The sequence below is a fragment of the Homalodisca vitripennis genome, chromosome X, assembly GCF_021130785.1.
Source record: "Homalodisca vitripennis isolate AUS2020 chromosome X, UT_GWSS_2.1, whole genome shotgun sequence".
In the NCBI taxonomy this organism is placed as follows: domain Eukaryota; kingdom Metazoa; phylum Arthropoda; class Insecta; order Hemiptera; family Cicadellidae; genus Homalodisca; species Homalodisca vitripennis.
Genome location: NC_060215.1, coordinates 12,024,516 through 12,039,725, shown reverse-complemented (window position 1 = coordinate 12,039,725; position 15,210 = coordinate 12,024,516). Strand labels below are relative to the sequence as shown.

Sequence of the window (15,210 nt, the reverse complement as noted above, 5' to 3'; positions counted from 1 at the left end):
TAAAGTTAATAAAGAACTCTATAGACAGTCCATTCAATACGTAGGCCCAAAATTATTTAATCAAATGACTGATGAAATCAAATCGAGTAATAACTTAAAACAATTCTGCTCCTTACTAAAATCCTGGCTATTTACAAAACCTGATATTGCTTTTTTAACGAGTGTATTAATTTAAGTTTTATGCAACCACCTATTACATTGTTTACATCATTATTACATAATTTTTTGTCATAGTAGTGTGTACGTGTTTTGGAGTGTGGGTGTTCTATAGTATGCATGTAAGTGCATGTATGTGATTTTTCTGATATTTGTATGTAATTTTATGTAATACATTAATTTAGTTTTCCATTATTTCAATATATTTGTTTATACATTTTTTGTAAAATTATTTATGATTTTAGTACATAAGATTGTATATTTGTATTTTTTTCAAAGGGTGTTTTTTATTTTTTGCATTGTGTAATTAGTTCCTAGTCACTCTATGTTGTAAAAACGTCGGCTATATGTATTTATTTTAGTTGTAGTTTTTTTGTAGTCTTGTGCAGACATCGCGGAAAGCAGTCTGTTCACCTTTTAGTTTTTTTTTTTTTTTTTTTTTTTTTTTATGTGAGAGCAAGCTATGAACTGTTTATTTGTGTATTGTGTATCTGTTATACTGACCAGCCACTTGTTTTTGGTCAGTGACTTCCTAAGTTTTTTCATTTATTTGTAAACATGAATGTAAATGTTGGAAAATAAATATTTATTTATTTATTTATCTGTGTTTTTATAAGAGATTCAGTTAGCCTTTGATGTAAATTAGACTATACTGAGCTCCCTACAAGTGCTTGCCGCTCAATACCAGACTTTGTATTTATTTGATGCGTTTGGTTGCTCTGTGACAGGTCTCAGCAACTTGCTCAACAAATGGAGAACGAGAACCCAGCATTAGTGGAGGAATTGCGTCGACACATGGGTGGAGGAGATCAATCCGGCTCTGAAGATGGACCTCCTGGACCCCCTGGACCTCCTGGACCTCCCGGACCCCCTGGACCGCCTGGACCCCCAAACCCCCCCAAAGACGAGTCAAATACTGGTTCTTAAGTCACCCGACTCTACCTCACCACATCGTACATTTCATCAATTTTTAGATTTATTCTTGTTTTTACAGTTATATGGCAAGAGAAATTATTAATAAATAAATGGCTGCATTTCCTTTGAAATCACCAATGAATATATATGCCTTATATTAAAAAAATAAAGTTTTCCAAAGAGTTGGAGAAAATTCTATTAAAGTGGAAAACATATTGGTAAATTTCTCTTGTTGGGTTTTTTTACTTTCTAGCTTAATTATTTTAATCGTTCTTATACCTAAGTTACAGTTTGATAAAAAAAAAAGAAATTAAGATGAAATGTAGTTGTGAGGTTTTACATTTGTTATCTCAATGACTTTGTGCATTTTACTATTTTTGTTCGCACAATTGTCAACTGGTGAACATAGCTTTTCATTGTTTTGTTTATATTGTTGTTAGTTTATTTTTGAGTTACGACTAAGTCAGGCAAATAGAGCATATTTTTGTTAGTTGTAATAAACTTAAAATAATATGCCATTCTTTGTTAGTCTTTCCATTTGCTAATGTATCATATTTTCTACAATAATATTTGTACACATAATATAAACAGTCTTGATAAAAAAAATGAAAATTATGTCAGTATAAATTAATTGTGTTCTTAATAACTTAACAGTACTTTTTGTTAGTTGACATAATGATTATTTTCTATTTTAATGTTCTTTGTTACATAAATACTGGTACTTTCGAATAAAAAATGTCCTATTTGTTATGTCAATATTTTATTAACTGAAATTACACTTGTTTGTCATATCTCAAAAGTGTATAATTGTTTAATGGTTCATTGTAATTTATTTTAATGACATATGAAACTGAAAGACTCTGTGAAACACTAATAAGAGCAAATATCTAGACTGCCCAAACGTTGGACATTGGTGGTGCTACTTAATATATTTAGTTATAATGTATGAACTTTTAATTGATGAAATGATTCCATGTATGGTTTCATATAGCAAGACTGCATAAAATACCTATTGAATGAACCCTACAGTTATGACTAATTAATGGCATTTTGTTTATATTTATTCCTAACAGACAAATATGTAAAATTATTTTAAAATGTATATAAAAATGTTCTTAAAAAAATAAAGTATTAAACTTTTGTAAGCTTGCTCTTTTGTGGCCCGCTATTTTTCCAAACTAAGTGTGTGTGTGTGTGTGTGGGGTGCGCACGTGTATGTACGCTTGTGCACGCAAATTAAGCAGTTAGTTAATTTTACACAGTCACAGAATTTCATTAAGTTTTACCAAAACTCATGATGTCTAGTGTCAATCTTGATTGATTGGAATATCAACCCCTTTAAAATATATCTGTATACATTGTTAGAAACAACCTATTGAACACAGTTGATTCAATAAATTGTTGTGTAAACCGGTTCCATTGGTTAGTTTTGATCAAATTATTGAAACCGTTTTTGTGTTAATTTTGTCTATTAGGTGTTTTCTCAGGTGAATGAAATCGTGTGATAAAAAGGTAACTTACCTTAAGAAGTATTTTTTATCTGTTTTAACATTATTGATGATTCTGCAGAGGAAATAAATGTTTTATTTCTTTGTACACCCTGACTGATGATGGTTTAACATCGAAACCGGTCTTGGGACATAAAACTTAATAAACAAGGATTGTTTGGGTAAGTTATCGTTTATCACAATATTTAAACAATCCAGAGGCTAATATCATTGAATGAAATTGGTCTAATGGATTCATTTTATGGTTTTACTTAAATATGTGGTAGATTAAGTGGTAAATATTGTCCCATCCGTTGTAATTCAAATGTCATCATTCTTCCTCCATTGAGTCGGAAGTCCATTGAATTTTTTTTCATAGAATGTTTTAAGGTAATTAACGATGATTACAAGGGTTTAAGTGGGGATCAAAATTTTCTTAACAAAAATGCTAATAGACTCAATATTTGTCCTATAGCACTTATGTATTTGTGTTCAGCAGTTATTCTAATAATATTTACGAAAAACAGTTTGAAGTTTTCTAATATCCAGAACCGATGTTTACGCGAATCAAAATACTGTTATTAACATATTTAGAACCTCAATAATTAAAAGATGAGATGTTTGTGAAGAGGTTTGATTAAAAAAAGTTCAGTTGCAAAATTACATTTAAAATTTATTGTAAAAATGAAGTTCTCTCAATATTAATTACAAAATAAAATAAAATAGTGTATTGAAATTGTATTTGTTATAAAACAAGTTTCTTTTAACATCAGTTTGTCTTGATAATTAGTTAGGTCCTACATTAAGAACCAACCTTATTAAGCTTTGTGTTTTATAAACACCAATGTTTAAACTTCATTGAAATTAATTCCTCTTTATTATATGCTTAAATTGGTTATACTTAGGCTCTTGGAATGTCTGTCATTCCAATAAAATTTCAAGAATCATTTATTGTCGTCCCACACATGCTATATGCATTGACAAAGACAGATAAGGTTTACAATAATGTACTATTAGATCAACAGTCAAGAACACCATCTCTATAGAGAAATGAAAATAAACATACAATTAAAAAATTGTCAAAATATAGTATTAATTAGAATTTAATGCTAAAATAAATAATAATAAATTAATAATAGCAATAACAAACAACAGATAACAATAAATAATAATTGTTAAAAATTAAAACATAGCATTATTAAAATTTAAGGTCACTTAAATCATGTAAAAGTATTTCTTCTACTGAATAGAAAGCCTTCTGCTTCAGCCATTTCACAAGACAATTTCTGAAATTCCTTAAAGTAGTGGTAACTGCATCTGGTGGTAGGAGGTTAAAAAGTTTTACACTAATGTACATGTAGCTGTTCTGAGTTTTACTTAATCTAAAGTATTTGAGGTCTATCAAGTTCTGAGATCTAGTACTATAGTTATGGACATAACTTCTAAATTTATACAAATTAAGATTTTCTTTAAGGAAGATTAGGCTTTGCAAAATAAATATAAATGGAAGGGTAAGAATACCAAACAACAGATAACAATAAATAATTTTAAAAAATATATATATTTCATGTTGAGATGTTGGAGACATTATAAATAAATCAACATAAATTCCAGTGTTTCTAACTTAATCTTTTTTATGTTGAAGATAGGTTTAAATATTTTATTAAAAATTGCGTAACTAAAGCTTTGCTGAAAAATAAAAAAATTGACTGTAACATAACCTCAAAACATTTCCAGTACTAGTTACAGACGTCAAGACAAGATATTTAGAAACGTACAACCACAGACTAAAGAATTTGTACAGAAATATCTATAGTCTGTTGTATAATGTTATAGCATGCGTGTCAGCCACCAGCACTGCTGTCATGCAACAAAGCATGGGTCTTCATTCGACAGTGCTCTAGCATCTTGTGTGGCCTGCTTCACTTCATTGTGCAAGAGAAACTGTAATAAATGAAATATTTCTTTCATATATTTGACAATGTCCCATCATATCTAGAAAAGTCTAGATCTCCATTGGAGGTTTTATAATGAAAATTAATTTTCGAAATTGCTGTTTAGTATTAAAGCGCTCATTCTTACAGATACAAAACTTAGTTATGGTTTTTTAATAATTTGCTTTATATGTCTACACGCAGAAATAAACAAGCTAAGTTTTAATGTAACTTCCATAATTTTAGCTCTATTATTTTGTTGTTAACTCAATTTCTTCAATTACAGTGATATAATAGTTTTTCATCACAATTTCCCCTGACTTGTGCTGATATCTCCCAGAATTATTTGAATTAGTATCAGTATGCAATTACTGGTGTCTTGTTATGTTATTTTCACAGTTATGCTGTCAGAGTATTCATTCAAGTGGAATTTCCAAAATAGTGAATAAACTTATACATTTTCAAATACCACCATATTATAGAGAATTTAATAATCTTTACAACAATGTATGATGTGTAAAAGTTTATTTGTTCAAATAGAGGTTTTAAAGCAATAAAAACGCAAGTATCCTCCCACAGCAGAAGAGTAGCTGAATGACATGTCACTGTAATTTGACCGGGAGACTGTCAATAAATCCAGTGCATATTTGTTCTCAAAACTAGTAAATATTTAATGCTTTTCAGTGATGAGGCAAATGCATTTGTTTACTTTCCTTGGTAAATATAGTAGCTAAGCAGTTTATACAGTAGTAGCTAATGCCTTAAAAAGGCATTTTGAACCCTTATCTTTGGTGCAGTTCAAAATTGCTGATGTTGACTACTCTCTGGTGTCAAATCTCTCTGATTCTCTTCCTTGGTAAGGACAGCTCAAATGGACAGCATTCTCCAACCTTCATTCCTGATTTAAATTTTTATCTCTTTTAAATCTTGATATGTTTTCAAGCGAACTGAGAATAATTTTGGTTTCTTGAAAGAGCGTGTGCTGACTGGATAATATTGTCAGATGGCATACAGTTGATTCATGATAGTATTTCAAAGCTGATATCATGATTACATGATATTACACATGATGTAATCGATGACGTGCGCTGATTCAGCGTTATTATTTTAATTTTTTTATGGTTGTTACATCGCTTTATAATACTTTCATTTTGCTTTATCTGCACAAAAGTATTCATTTCACTATCTTCAGAAACTGTGAGTATTTTGGTTCAATATTCAAAATTTTACACTCTTCTCCCGCATCTACAAGATGAGGCAACAGTTCCGGAGAATAAATTGTTGTCTCTGTTTACATCCTGCCTCCCATAAGTTCTAAATCTATTTTGGGTTGGAAAAGAAAAAAGATTCCTTGAATTCTACCATACATCTACATGTATGACTAGTTGGAACTTCTCTGTCTCACTTAACTCATAAATAGTATCTTTTTGTTGTATAATGATTTCTTCTTTGTTCAGAGATTTGTTGTATGTTAACAACTTTTCTAATAGCTCATTATAAGCTTCCAAGTGCATGATATCAGTATTATAATATGTTGCAGTTTGAGTTCCGGTTGACATGAGCAATTTAGATAAGAAATAAAGTCTGACGATATGCACGATGTTTAACTATTTTTAACATAAAATAACATCACAAGATTGTGGAAAATCGTGGCATTTCTTTAATTGAATGGAAACTATAGTCTACATATATTGGTTTTGTAATACATTTTCAACAAAGAAATCAGTATGAAAACATGACCTGCAGTGTCTGTTGTAATGACATTTACAAATAGCAATTAACTTTAAAGAAGACTATACATTCTTCGTCTAGTTTTTGAATAATTTGTAGAATTTGCTACAAATTATTTTTGGAATGTTGACCCTCCAGTATTAATTTGTATAACTTATGTGTTATTGTAAACACAAATTGTAAGGCACAATTTAAAGCACTAGATTTATAAAATTAAGGATGAAATTGTTTTCAGACAAGAACTGGTATAACCGTCTGCTTTGGATGGTCTACTGTTACGATGATAAGTAGCAACCGTACTCGCCTTTGAGGCATCAGTAACCAAACACAACAGTTACTTAGGAAAAAAGAACACAGAAAACCGAAAATATTACTATACACTAAACAAAATACATTAACAGATGGCAACTGTTCACAGAAACGGTAACACAACACTATATTTACAAAATACGATGTAATGTTTTTTTTACCAATAGCATGTTATTAAATTATTTTCATTAATTCAATATTATAGATTAGCTTATACTGTGTCATGAGTTTGTACGCATGCTATACCTACACACACATTCACAAAGACAAATAACAAGTGAGAAAAATACCATATTGAGTACTGTAAGGATTAACTACATATACAAATAAAATAAATTAAGCTACTCTATCCATTATCACTCTTACTGCTTATAATCTCTGGATGGACACAAACAAGTATAATACTAATTTCTTATAAAATACTACTATCACATTTTTATTACTAACCAAAAATAAAGAACATAATCTAACAATGACAAAATCTAAACAGTTGCCAACCATTAAATTTAAACACCTCAGTTGCAGTGTACATGTATTTATACAATCTTATTCATTAAGAGTAATAATAAAGATTAGTAAAAAAAATGTTTTTGAACAGAAGGTTATTTGGAAGACAACGATAAAGAACTGGCTCCTGCAAAAAACCATCTCCAGTTAAACGAAGGGATCTGAGGATGCAGCTGAGGCTCTACTAGCCATCCATAAAACATTGACCTCACCTACACGCTGTCATTCTGTGAATGATTTAAAAGAACTGAGCTATGCCTATGGCAAATGAAGCAACGTTGAGCGTGGCTGCTGCCTGTCCTTGCAAGCAGCCCCCCTTCCTGGTGGTGGTTCAGAAGTCACCTTTAAGCCGTTGGTCCCCAAGTTAAGTGTTAGAGAGTGTTTCTAAGCCACAACTTCGCTTGGTTAAATAATACATTTTACTTTACTATCGAAACACCTTTTATTTGAATATAACCGCAAGGTAATTGAATAAATCAGTAAATATCTCAGATCTTGCCTCTTGGGTTACGAGAACACCGAAGAATGGGCTCTGAGGGAAAACCCTATTTTCTTGGAACAGATGCCCCTCTCTCTCACCTACCAGTCAGGCGGTCGGCCCGCACACGCAGATCCCTTGGCCCATCTATACACAGTGGAAGAATTTTAATTGTGGAGACACAACTTCATCAGGACTAACATGAACTTTTATAATTTCAATAATTAATGCTACTTGTTATTGTAATGTGGTTGTGTTTCACTCAACATTATACTCGCATTAACTTTCACTTAAAAAGTGAATTAAAAAACAATCATGTGTAATTAGTAGTGTTAGGGCTCTAAATATGATACATTGCTAAGCTAATTTACAACTGCCCTAACTTTATACACTGAGGTGCAAAAAAAGTGGGACACTATTTTTGCTTAATATCTTTTTTATTTTCTTAGTTTAAACCAACTATAACACAATATTACTCTCAAGAAATAACCTAAAACAAATCAAATCAGTTACTTAAAATGTATTATGTTTTAATTTAAAAAAAAAAGAAAAATAATGTTTTCATACCCAACAAAAATCCACACAATTGAGTAAGTGTTCTTTTCAAGGAGTTCTTTTAAAACACTTGGTGGGTTTTATGTTTTCCATTTCAGAAAGTTCAGTACCTCGTATTTCCTCCCCGAGATCTGATGACAGCTTCCAGCCGCCTAGGCATGCTGTCAATCACATTCTGTATGTTCTGTTGACCAATATTGTTCCATTCTGCATGTACAGCCTGTCGAAGTTGATCCAAAGTTAGCAGCTCGCCACGTTGACTTCTAATTGCTCTCCCAATCTCGTCCCAGATATTTTCTATTGGATTTAGATCTGGGCTACGTGCTGGCCACTCCATCGTACTAATTTGCACATCCTGAAGGTAGTCTTGCACCACTCTAGCGGTATGGGGTCGAGCATTGTCATGCATGAAAACAAAATCTGGCCTAACAAATCCTGCATAAACTGTAACATGTTCTGCTAGAACCTCTTCGACATACCTCTGACCATTTAAAGTTCCTCTATCAAAAACAACTAAGTCCGTTCGAGCTTCCCTTGATATTCTGCCCCACACCATGATAGAGCCACCATTGAAACTGTCCCTGAATGATATGTTACATTGCGCATATCGCTCACCTCGCCTTCTCCACACCCTTTGCTGACCATCAGGTGATCTGAGAGAGAATCTGGACTCGTCAGAGAATAATACTTGACTCCAACTGGTCAATAGTCCAGTTTAAGTGGTTTCTTGCAAATCGCAAACGAGCTTGCCGATGACGTGCGGTCAGTCTTGGGCCAGTGGCAGGCCGACAAGCATTTAATTGTCTTTCCTGCAACCTTCTTCTTACAGTCCATCTGCTAATATTCACTTCCCGAACCCTCCGAAGTTCATTTGCCAGTTCAACAGAAGTTGAAGACCGATTTCGTAGACTCAATGAAACAATAAACCGATCATCCCTAGCACTAGTTGCTCGGCTATGACCGGATCCGGGCCTTCTACCATAACTACCAGTTAACCTGAATTGAATAACAGCTCTATTTATGCTTGAACGTGAAAATCCTGTTATCTCAGCCACCTGACGCACGCTATTGCCATTTTCAACTAATGCCACCACTCTAGCCGCATTCACTGGTGAAAGAGGCATTTTAAAAGTAAAAAATGAACTGCAACTTAACAACTACAACTATATTAGTTACAGTCAGAAACAGGAATGAGGATATGGTGGCCAACAGTGATGTACAAAGGTCAAGATTTGGCTTGATAAGAATAGACAAGTACAATATTACAATAATAGACATGCAGAATGAGACTAATGAACAGGTTTGTCAAATTTTTATAGGGCAATTAGCGGTTTTCACTTAGAACTGGAACTCGTACACTATATTTATTTACGTAAACACGATTCATGCCCAACAAGTTGATTTAAGCTAAAGGCATTTAAGAAAAACAGTGCGTCCCACTTTTTTTGCACCTCAGTGTAGTTAAATATATTCACTGAAATGTCTAAAAACCTTCATGAGAAGGTTATATATAATCAAATTTATATAAATGGCAATAGCCTACTTTTTGTGATGCAGTGCTTATTGAACAAATTATAATATATATATTAAATATTATATTTAAAAATTGGGTCTTTACTTAATACTTAAATTATAATTATGAAAGCATTGAGTTTTCAGATTGTAGTTGATCAGCTGACAATAAAATATGGAATGATATCTGAAGTCTATTACAAGCATTAAATGAATTCCAAGTTTTAAAATTAATTTAAAAAAATAATAGTTATCAAATAGGGATAGCAACTGAAGTTACAAAGGGATAACAATACTACTAGCAGCTGTAGATTAGTATAAAGTTATATTATTAAAAACACTTTTATTAGGAATGAAACCCAGAAAATAAACTAACAAAAGTCTCCCTCTGTTACTGCCGATGGGAGTCTGGAAGTGAGTGGTGAGCTTCAGGAAACTGTTATCATTTAATTTTCTCAACAATGAATAGGAATTTATCACTGTTTGATGACTTCACTGGTTTGTCTAATAACTTTGTACTACTGGTGTTAAGAAAGGGAAATAATTTGAAATTTTGTAATATTAAATTTATTTGATTAATATTGGTACATTTTCCAGAATAGGTGAGATGGGCTGTACGTCAGTGATGAGATATTAAAATACAGATTAGAATTATGATGACTGTAAAGAGATCCACAAGTTTCACAAAATCCCTCTACATAATCTTTTGATTAGTTCAACTGCACTTAATTATCTAGTTTGATAATTAATTAAGTATATATATTATGGTAGATATACAGGAGAACACCTTCTCAAATCACATTAAAAATTGTTTAGTAATAAACTTCAAAGTTTATTACTAAACAATCGGTTTTTTCAAGAAAATGACTTTATATAATTTAAAATATTTAGATTTAATACTCAAATTCTTTAAGTATTAAAGTTGGGAAACACCTTTTCGGTGGGCTTAGCACTGATGAGGTAGGCGAAAACCAGGAAACTCAGACCCGGTCCTCCAAGGGTATGTGGGGGTTGAGCGTCGGGCCAACTACTCACATCGGAAAACTACTTAGTTCAGAAAAACCAACACAATGCCTCGGATACACGACGGACTACACGGGTTAGACCAAGGCCACCCTTACGGACTTTGAGATTTGGGACATGGAATGTTAGAACTCTAGCTATACCAGGGGCCACTGACATACTGTCGGAGGAGCTTAGTAAATATGAGATGGATCTGGTAGCTCTACAAGAGACCAGATGGCCAATAGCAGGAAAGCTAAATACCAAAGATTATATAATATATTATAGTGGAAATGAGGAAGGAAGCTAACAAAGAGGAGTAGGATTTGCTGTAAGCAGGAAGATTGAGAGTACTGTGATATGTTTCGAAGCCAAAGATGAAAGACTGTGTATAATTAGGATTAAGGGTAGGTGTAAGAATATATCTGTTATGAGTGTGTATGCGCCCACAGAAGATGGGGAAGACGACATAAAGGATGCTTTTTATGAAAGGATCGAGGAAGAGTATAGAAAAATCCCCAGCTATGACACAAAGATAATAATGGGGTACTTCAATGCAAAAATTGGCAAAGAACAAGTATGGAAAAGTGTTGCAGGATCAAATAGCTTACATGCAAACAGCAATGACAACGGTATGAGACTGTTGAGCCTGACATGGGCAGTAAACATGAAGATAATGAGCACATTTTTTCCAAGGAAAGACATACACAAAGCCACATGGACATCACCGAATGGCATCACAAAAAATCAAATAGACCACGTTCTGATAGATCTCAGGCATTCTAGTCATATCACCAATGTACGTAGCATAAGGAAAGCGGAATGTGGATCAGACCACTATCTAGTTCTAGTCAATCTATTACAGAGAATTAAGATAGAGAAACAATCAAAACAGAAAACCTCAATAAATGTTAATTTGGATCATCTAAGAAATGAAAAAATAAGGAAAGATTTCCAACTTAAACTGTCAAACCGTTTCCAAGCCCTAAGTAACTTAGCTCAAGGAAACCCAGAGGAAGATAAAATTGAAAGGGGCTGGACAAACATAAAGGAAACCCTACAAAACTGTGCAAAAGATGTGTGTGAAAAGAATGAAAGGAAGAACAAAAAACCATGGTTTGACGAAGAATGCAAAGAAAAAGTGGTGCAAAGAAAGGAAGGGAAAGAGACTTGGCTCAACAGGAAACAGGCAGGAGATAGGGAAGAATATAAAAAACGCTCAAGAGAAACAGTAAAAACACTCAGGAGAAAAAAGAGGGAATGTGTGAACAAAATCCTAGAGAAAGCAGAACAGGATAGGACGGCAAACAATAGCAGAGACTTTTATCGATCGGTGAGATTTTTCAGGAAGGGATACAGCCCAATGCCATATGGAATCAAAAACAAATCTGGGGAACTAGTGATACAGAGCAAAGAAGGGATACAAGTATGGCAAGAGTATTTTAAAGATCTCTTGAATGTAGAAGCATTGGAGGAAGAGGAAACCGAGGAAGTATATCAAAATGTGGAACCAATGGTCCCAGATCCAACACTACAAGAAGTAGAAAATGCAATCAAGGAATTAAAAAAACAATAAAGCTCCAGGAGAGGATTCAGTATCATCAGAATTGATTAAAGCAGGAGGGGCAAGACTAGCGAAAGAGATTCACAAATTGATTCTGAATATTTGGGAAAAAGAAGTGATTCCAAATGAATGGAAGGAAGCGATAGTCATCCCTGTTCATAAGAAAGGTGACAAAAAAGAGTGCACCAACTACAGAGGAATTTCTCTCCTCAACTGTACCTACAAAGTGCTATCAAAGATTTTACAAAAAAGATTAGAGGAGTATACATCCAATATAATAGGTGACCACCAAGCAGGCTTTACTAGAGGTAGATCAACTACCGATCAAATATTCATACTGAAGGAGGCAATTGCCAAATACCATGAATTCAATAAATCCTTTCTATGCCTTTTTATTGATTTCTCCAAAGCATATGACTCGATTAGTAGAAGAAGACTCTGGAAGATTATGGAAAAGTATGGAATACCCAACAAATTAATAAACTTGTCAAAATGATGCATATCAGGATCTAGATGCAAGGTTAAGATAAATGGGGAAATCTCGGAAAAGTTTGATGTAAGCACAGGCGTAAGACAGGGGGATGGATTGTCCCCATTGCTATTTAATTTAGCTTTAGAGGAAGCATTACAAGAAGTAAGACAAACAGAAGCTGGAATTACAATAGGGACCAAAATAAATGTTCTTGCATTTGCGGATGATGTTTCAATTATAGCGAAGAGTAAAGAAGAGCTGAAAGTGCTGGTCGCAAAACTCCTAAACCATACACAAAAAGTTGGTTTAAGCATAAATGAAGAGAAAACCAAAATAATGGAGTGTGGGAGAAAAACCCAAATAAACAATGAAAATAATATAGAAATAGAAGGGCACAAATTTGAAAAAGTAAACAACATCACTTATTTGGGAGTAATGCTGACGAATAATAATGAAGAAGACATGGATATACAACAAAGGATAAATGCAGCACACAGAAGTTTATCATCATGCCACAAGCTATTAAGCTCTCGACTACTATCACACAAAACCAAACTCCGTACATATAAAAAAACCATTATAAGACCAGTTCTGTTATATGGCTCAGAAAACTGGGTGTTAAGTAAAAAAACAGAAAAACGTTTGATAGTATTTGAGAACAAATTATTGAGAAAAATCTATGGGCCAACCCTTGAAGATGGAAAGTGGAGGATAAAACATAATGTAGAGTTGAGGCAACTATATATGGACCCAGACATAGTGGCCGAGGTGAGAAGTAGGAGAATGAGATGGGCTGGCCATTTACTAAGGAAGGAGGACAACTCCTTAGTCAAGAACGTCCTTGTAAACAATCCGGAGGGCAGAAGACCACCAGGAAGGCCCAAGTTGAGATGGCGAGACCAGATCAGAAGAGACATAAGAAAACTGGGAAGAAGAGGCAATGGATAGAGAGATCTGGAGGCAGTGTGTTGGCGAGGCAAAGTACCACCTTGGGTACCAAGAGCCACGGCAGTAAGTAAGTAATACTCAAATTCTTACAAGACCACTTGTCTAGTAAAAGTTTTCTCAGGAATATGTTTTCTTCTTTCAAATAAAATAAAGATTATAATTTAGCTCAAAATAAAATATACTGTTCTTTGTTATAAACTAGGCTAAATAAAACTAAACTAAAAACTTACTGAAAATTTCTTTAGACCACTTTTGTTACAACTGTTGCTGTTGGTACAGTCTCAAAGTTCAAACTGTAATTTAACTATGTTTCACCCAAAAATCTTTGTTAAAAGTTTTATATCTTCATGTATAAAAATTATTCTGACTGTTTAATACTAAATGGTTATTACCAGCAACTTTTTAAATATTATTAAAATGGAAGACTTAACTCTAAACTGTACTTGCAACGACTTGTACTGTCTAGAAAACTTGCGTTATTTATTAAGTGGATTCAAATCTTCTTATTTCCCTTTTATATAAAAATGTATACAATATCCCTGTAAAAGAAAGCTACCATTAATAAACAGCAAAACTCCTTTCTGAAAATCGTAATTTGACTATAAAAAAGCTACTTATGCAAAATCCCTCACAGATGGGTACAGGAAAACCATAAATCCGAAAACACTAACTATTACTGCTAAAGAACATTTAAAAGACCCTGAGAAGCACGTGTTGTACCTCCCTTTCCAGTAAACCAGCTAACTGTAAGCCAATCTATGATTGGCCTCCCACTATCCAATCACAAGGTCAGCGAGAACAAAAGTCAACACTCATTGTAAACCCGTTCACAAAGCAGACTACCAGAAAACCTGTTGTCTCACTGTATCATCCTAAATCTGCAGACCCTTTCTTCAGAAATTACATAATTCAATTTACCTATATTTTAACATCACTTATTAACTTCTAAAATGTAGAATCTTGGAGCATTGGAAAAACTGTTTATTGTAGTATCACTAGATAAAGGAATACAACATTTTCCAATATATAATTTTTTATTTTGTGCAAGGCCTTTCTGAATCAAAGATTCCATCATCAGAAAGGCCTTGCACCAAATAAAAAATTATATATTGGAAAATGTTGTATTCCTTTATCTAGTGATACTACAATAAACTTCTAAAATATTTTCGCATATAATTTCTCCCATCAATATTTAATAAATCAATTTTAAATTGTGTATGTAGCAAATGCTATAATGACAAGATTGTTGAACTAAATTATTGATAGATAATTAATTGATCGTTGCACATATATTCATTCCTTTTAAAATATTCAAGTAAATAATTTCTTAGACAGGGAAATATTTATAATACATTTGGGGATGACATAATAAGTTAGGTTAAAAATTAATTATACACTGCATTATATGTTATGGTATAATGCCAGCAGTATGAAAACTACAATGTTCTTCTGTGTAGCAAAAAAAAGGCGCCCTTACGACTACTTTCTTTCATTGGCTTATGGCATTAAGTACCTGCAGATATAAAGTGCCAGCAAGCAGACTTATGAGAGATTTTTGTAACATATTGTCAGCTCCCGGTCTTACCATTACACAAGACTTTCAAACACTGAAAACTCAATATTTATGAGATCAGGTTCCC

At 33.0% G+C, this 15,210-nt stretch overlaps 2 protein-coding genes across 8 annotated transcripts in view; both read left to right on the top strand.

Moving 5' to 3' along the window:
- Positions 1–2,211, top strand: part of LOC124368688 (small glutamine-rich tetratricopeptide repeat-containing protein alpha-like) — a 56,778-nt gene extending 54,567 nt beyond the window's left edge. For all 7 annotated transcript variants that reach the window (XM_046825982.1, XM_046825977.1, XM_046825976.1 and 4 more), the window contains one exon: positions 885–2,211. In XM_046825982.1, the coding sequence (XP_046681938.1) occupies positions 885–1,083 (199 nt within the window). In that variant the 3' untranslated portion in view covers positions 1,084–2,211. The remainder of the gene's footprint in view (positions 1–884) is intronic.
- Positions 2,212–11,016: 8,805 nt separating this feature from the next.
- LOC124369359 lies at positions 11,017–12,162 on the top strand. The gene has a single exon (XM_046827337.1). It carries the CDS (start codon positions 11,017–11,019, stop codon positions 12,160–12,162), a length of 1,146 nt encoding a protein of 381 aa, XP_046683293.1.
- Positions 12,163–15,210: the final 3,048 nt, after the last annotated feature.

What these genes read in the sequence shown, in the direction of transcription:
- LOC124369359 (XM_046827337.1), top strand. Translation starts at nt 11,017, where the DNA reads ATGAGTGTGTATGCGCCCACAGAAGATGGGGAAGACGACATAAAGGAT.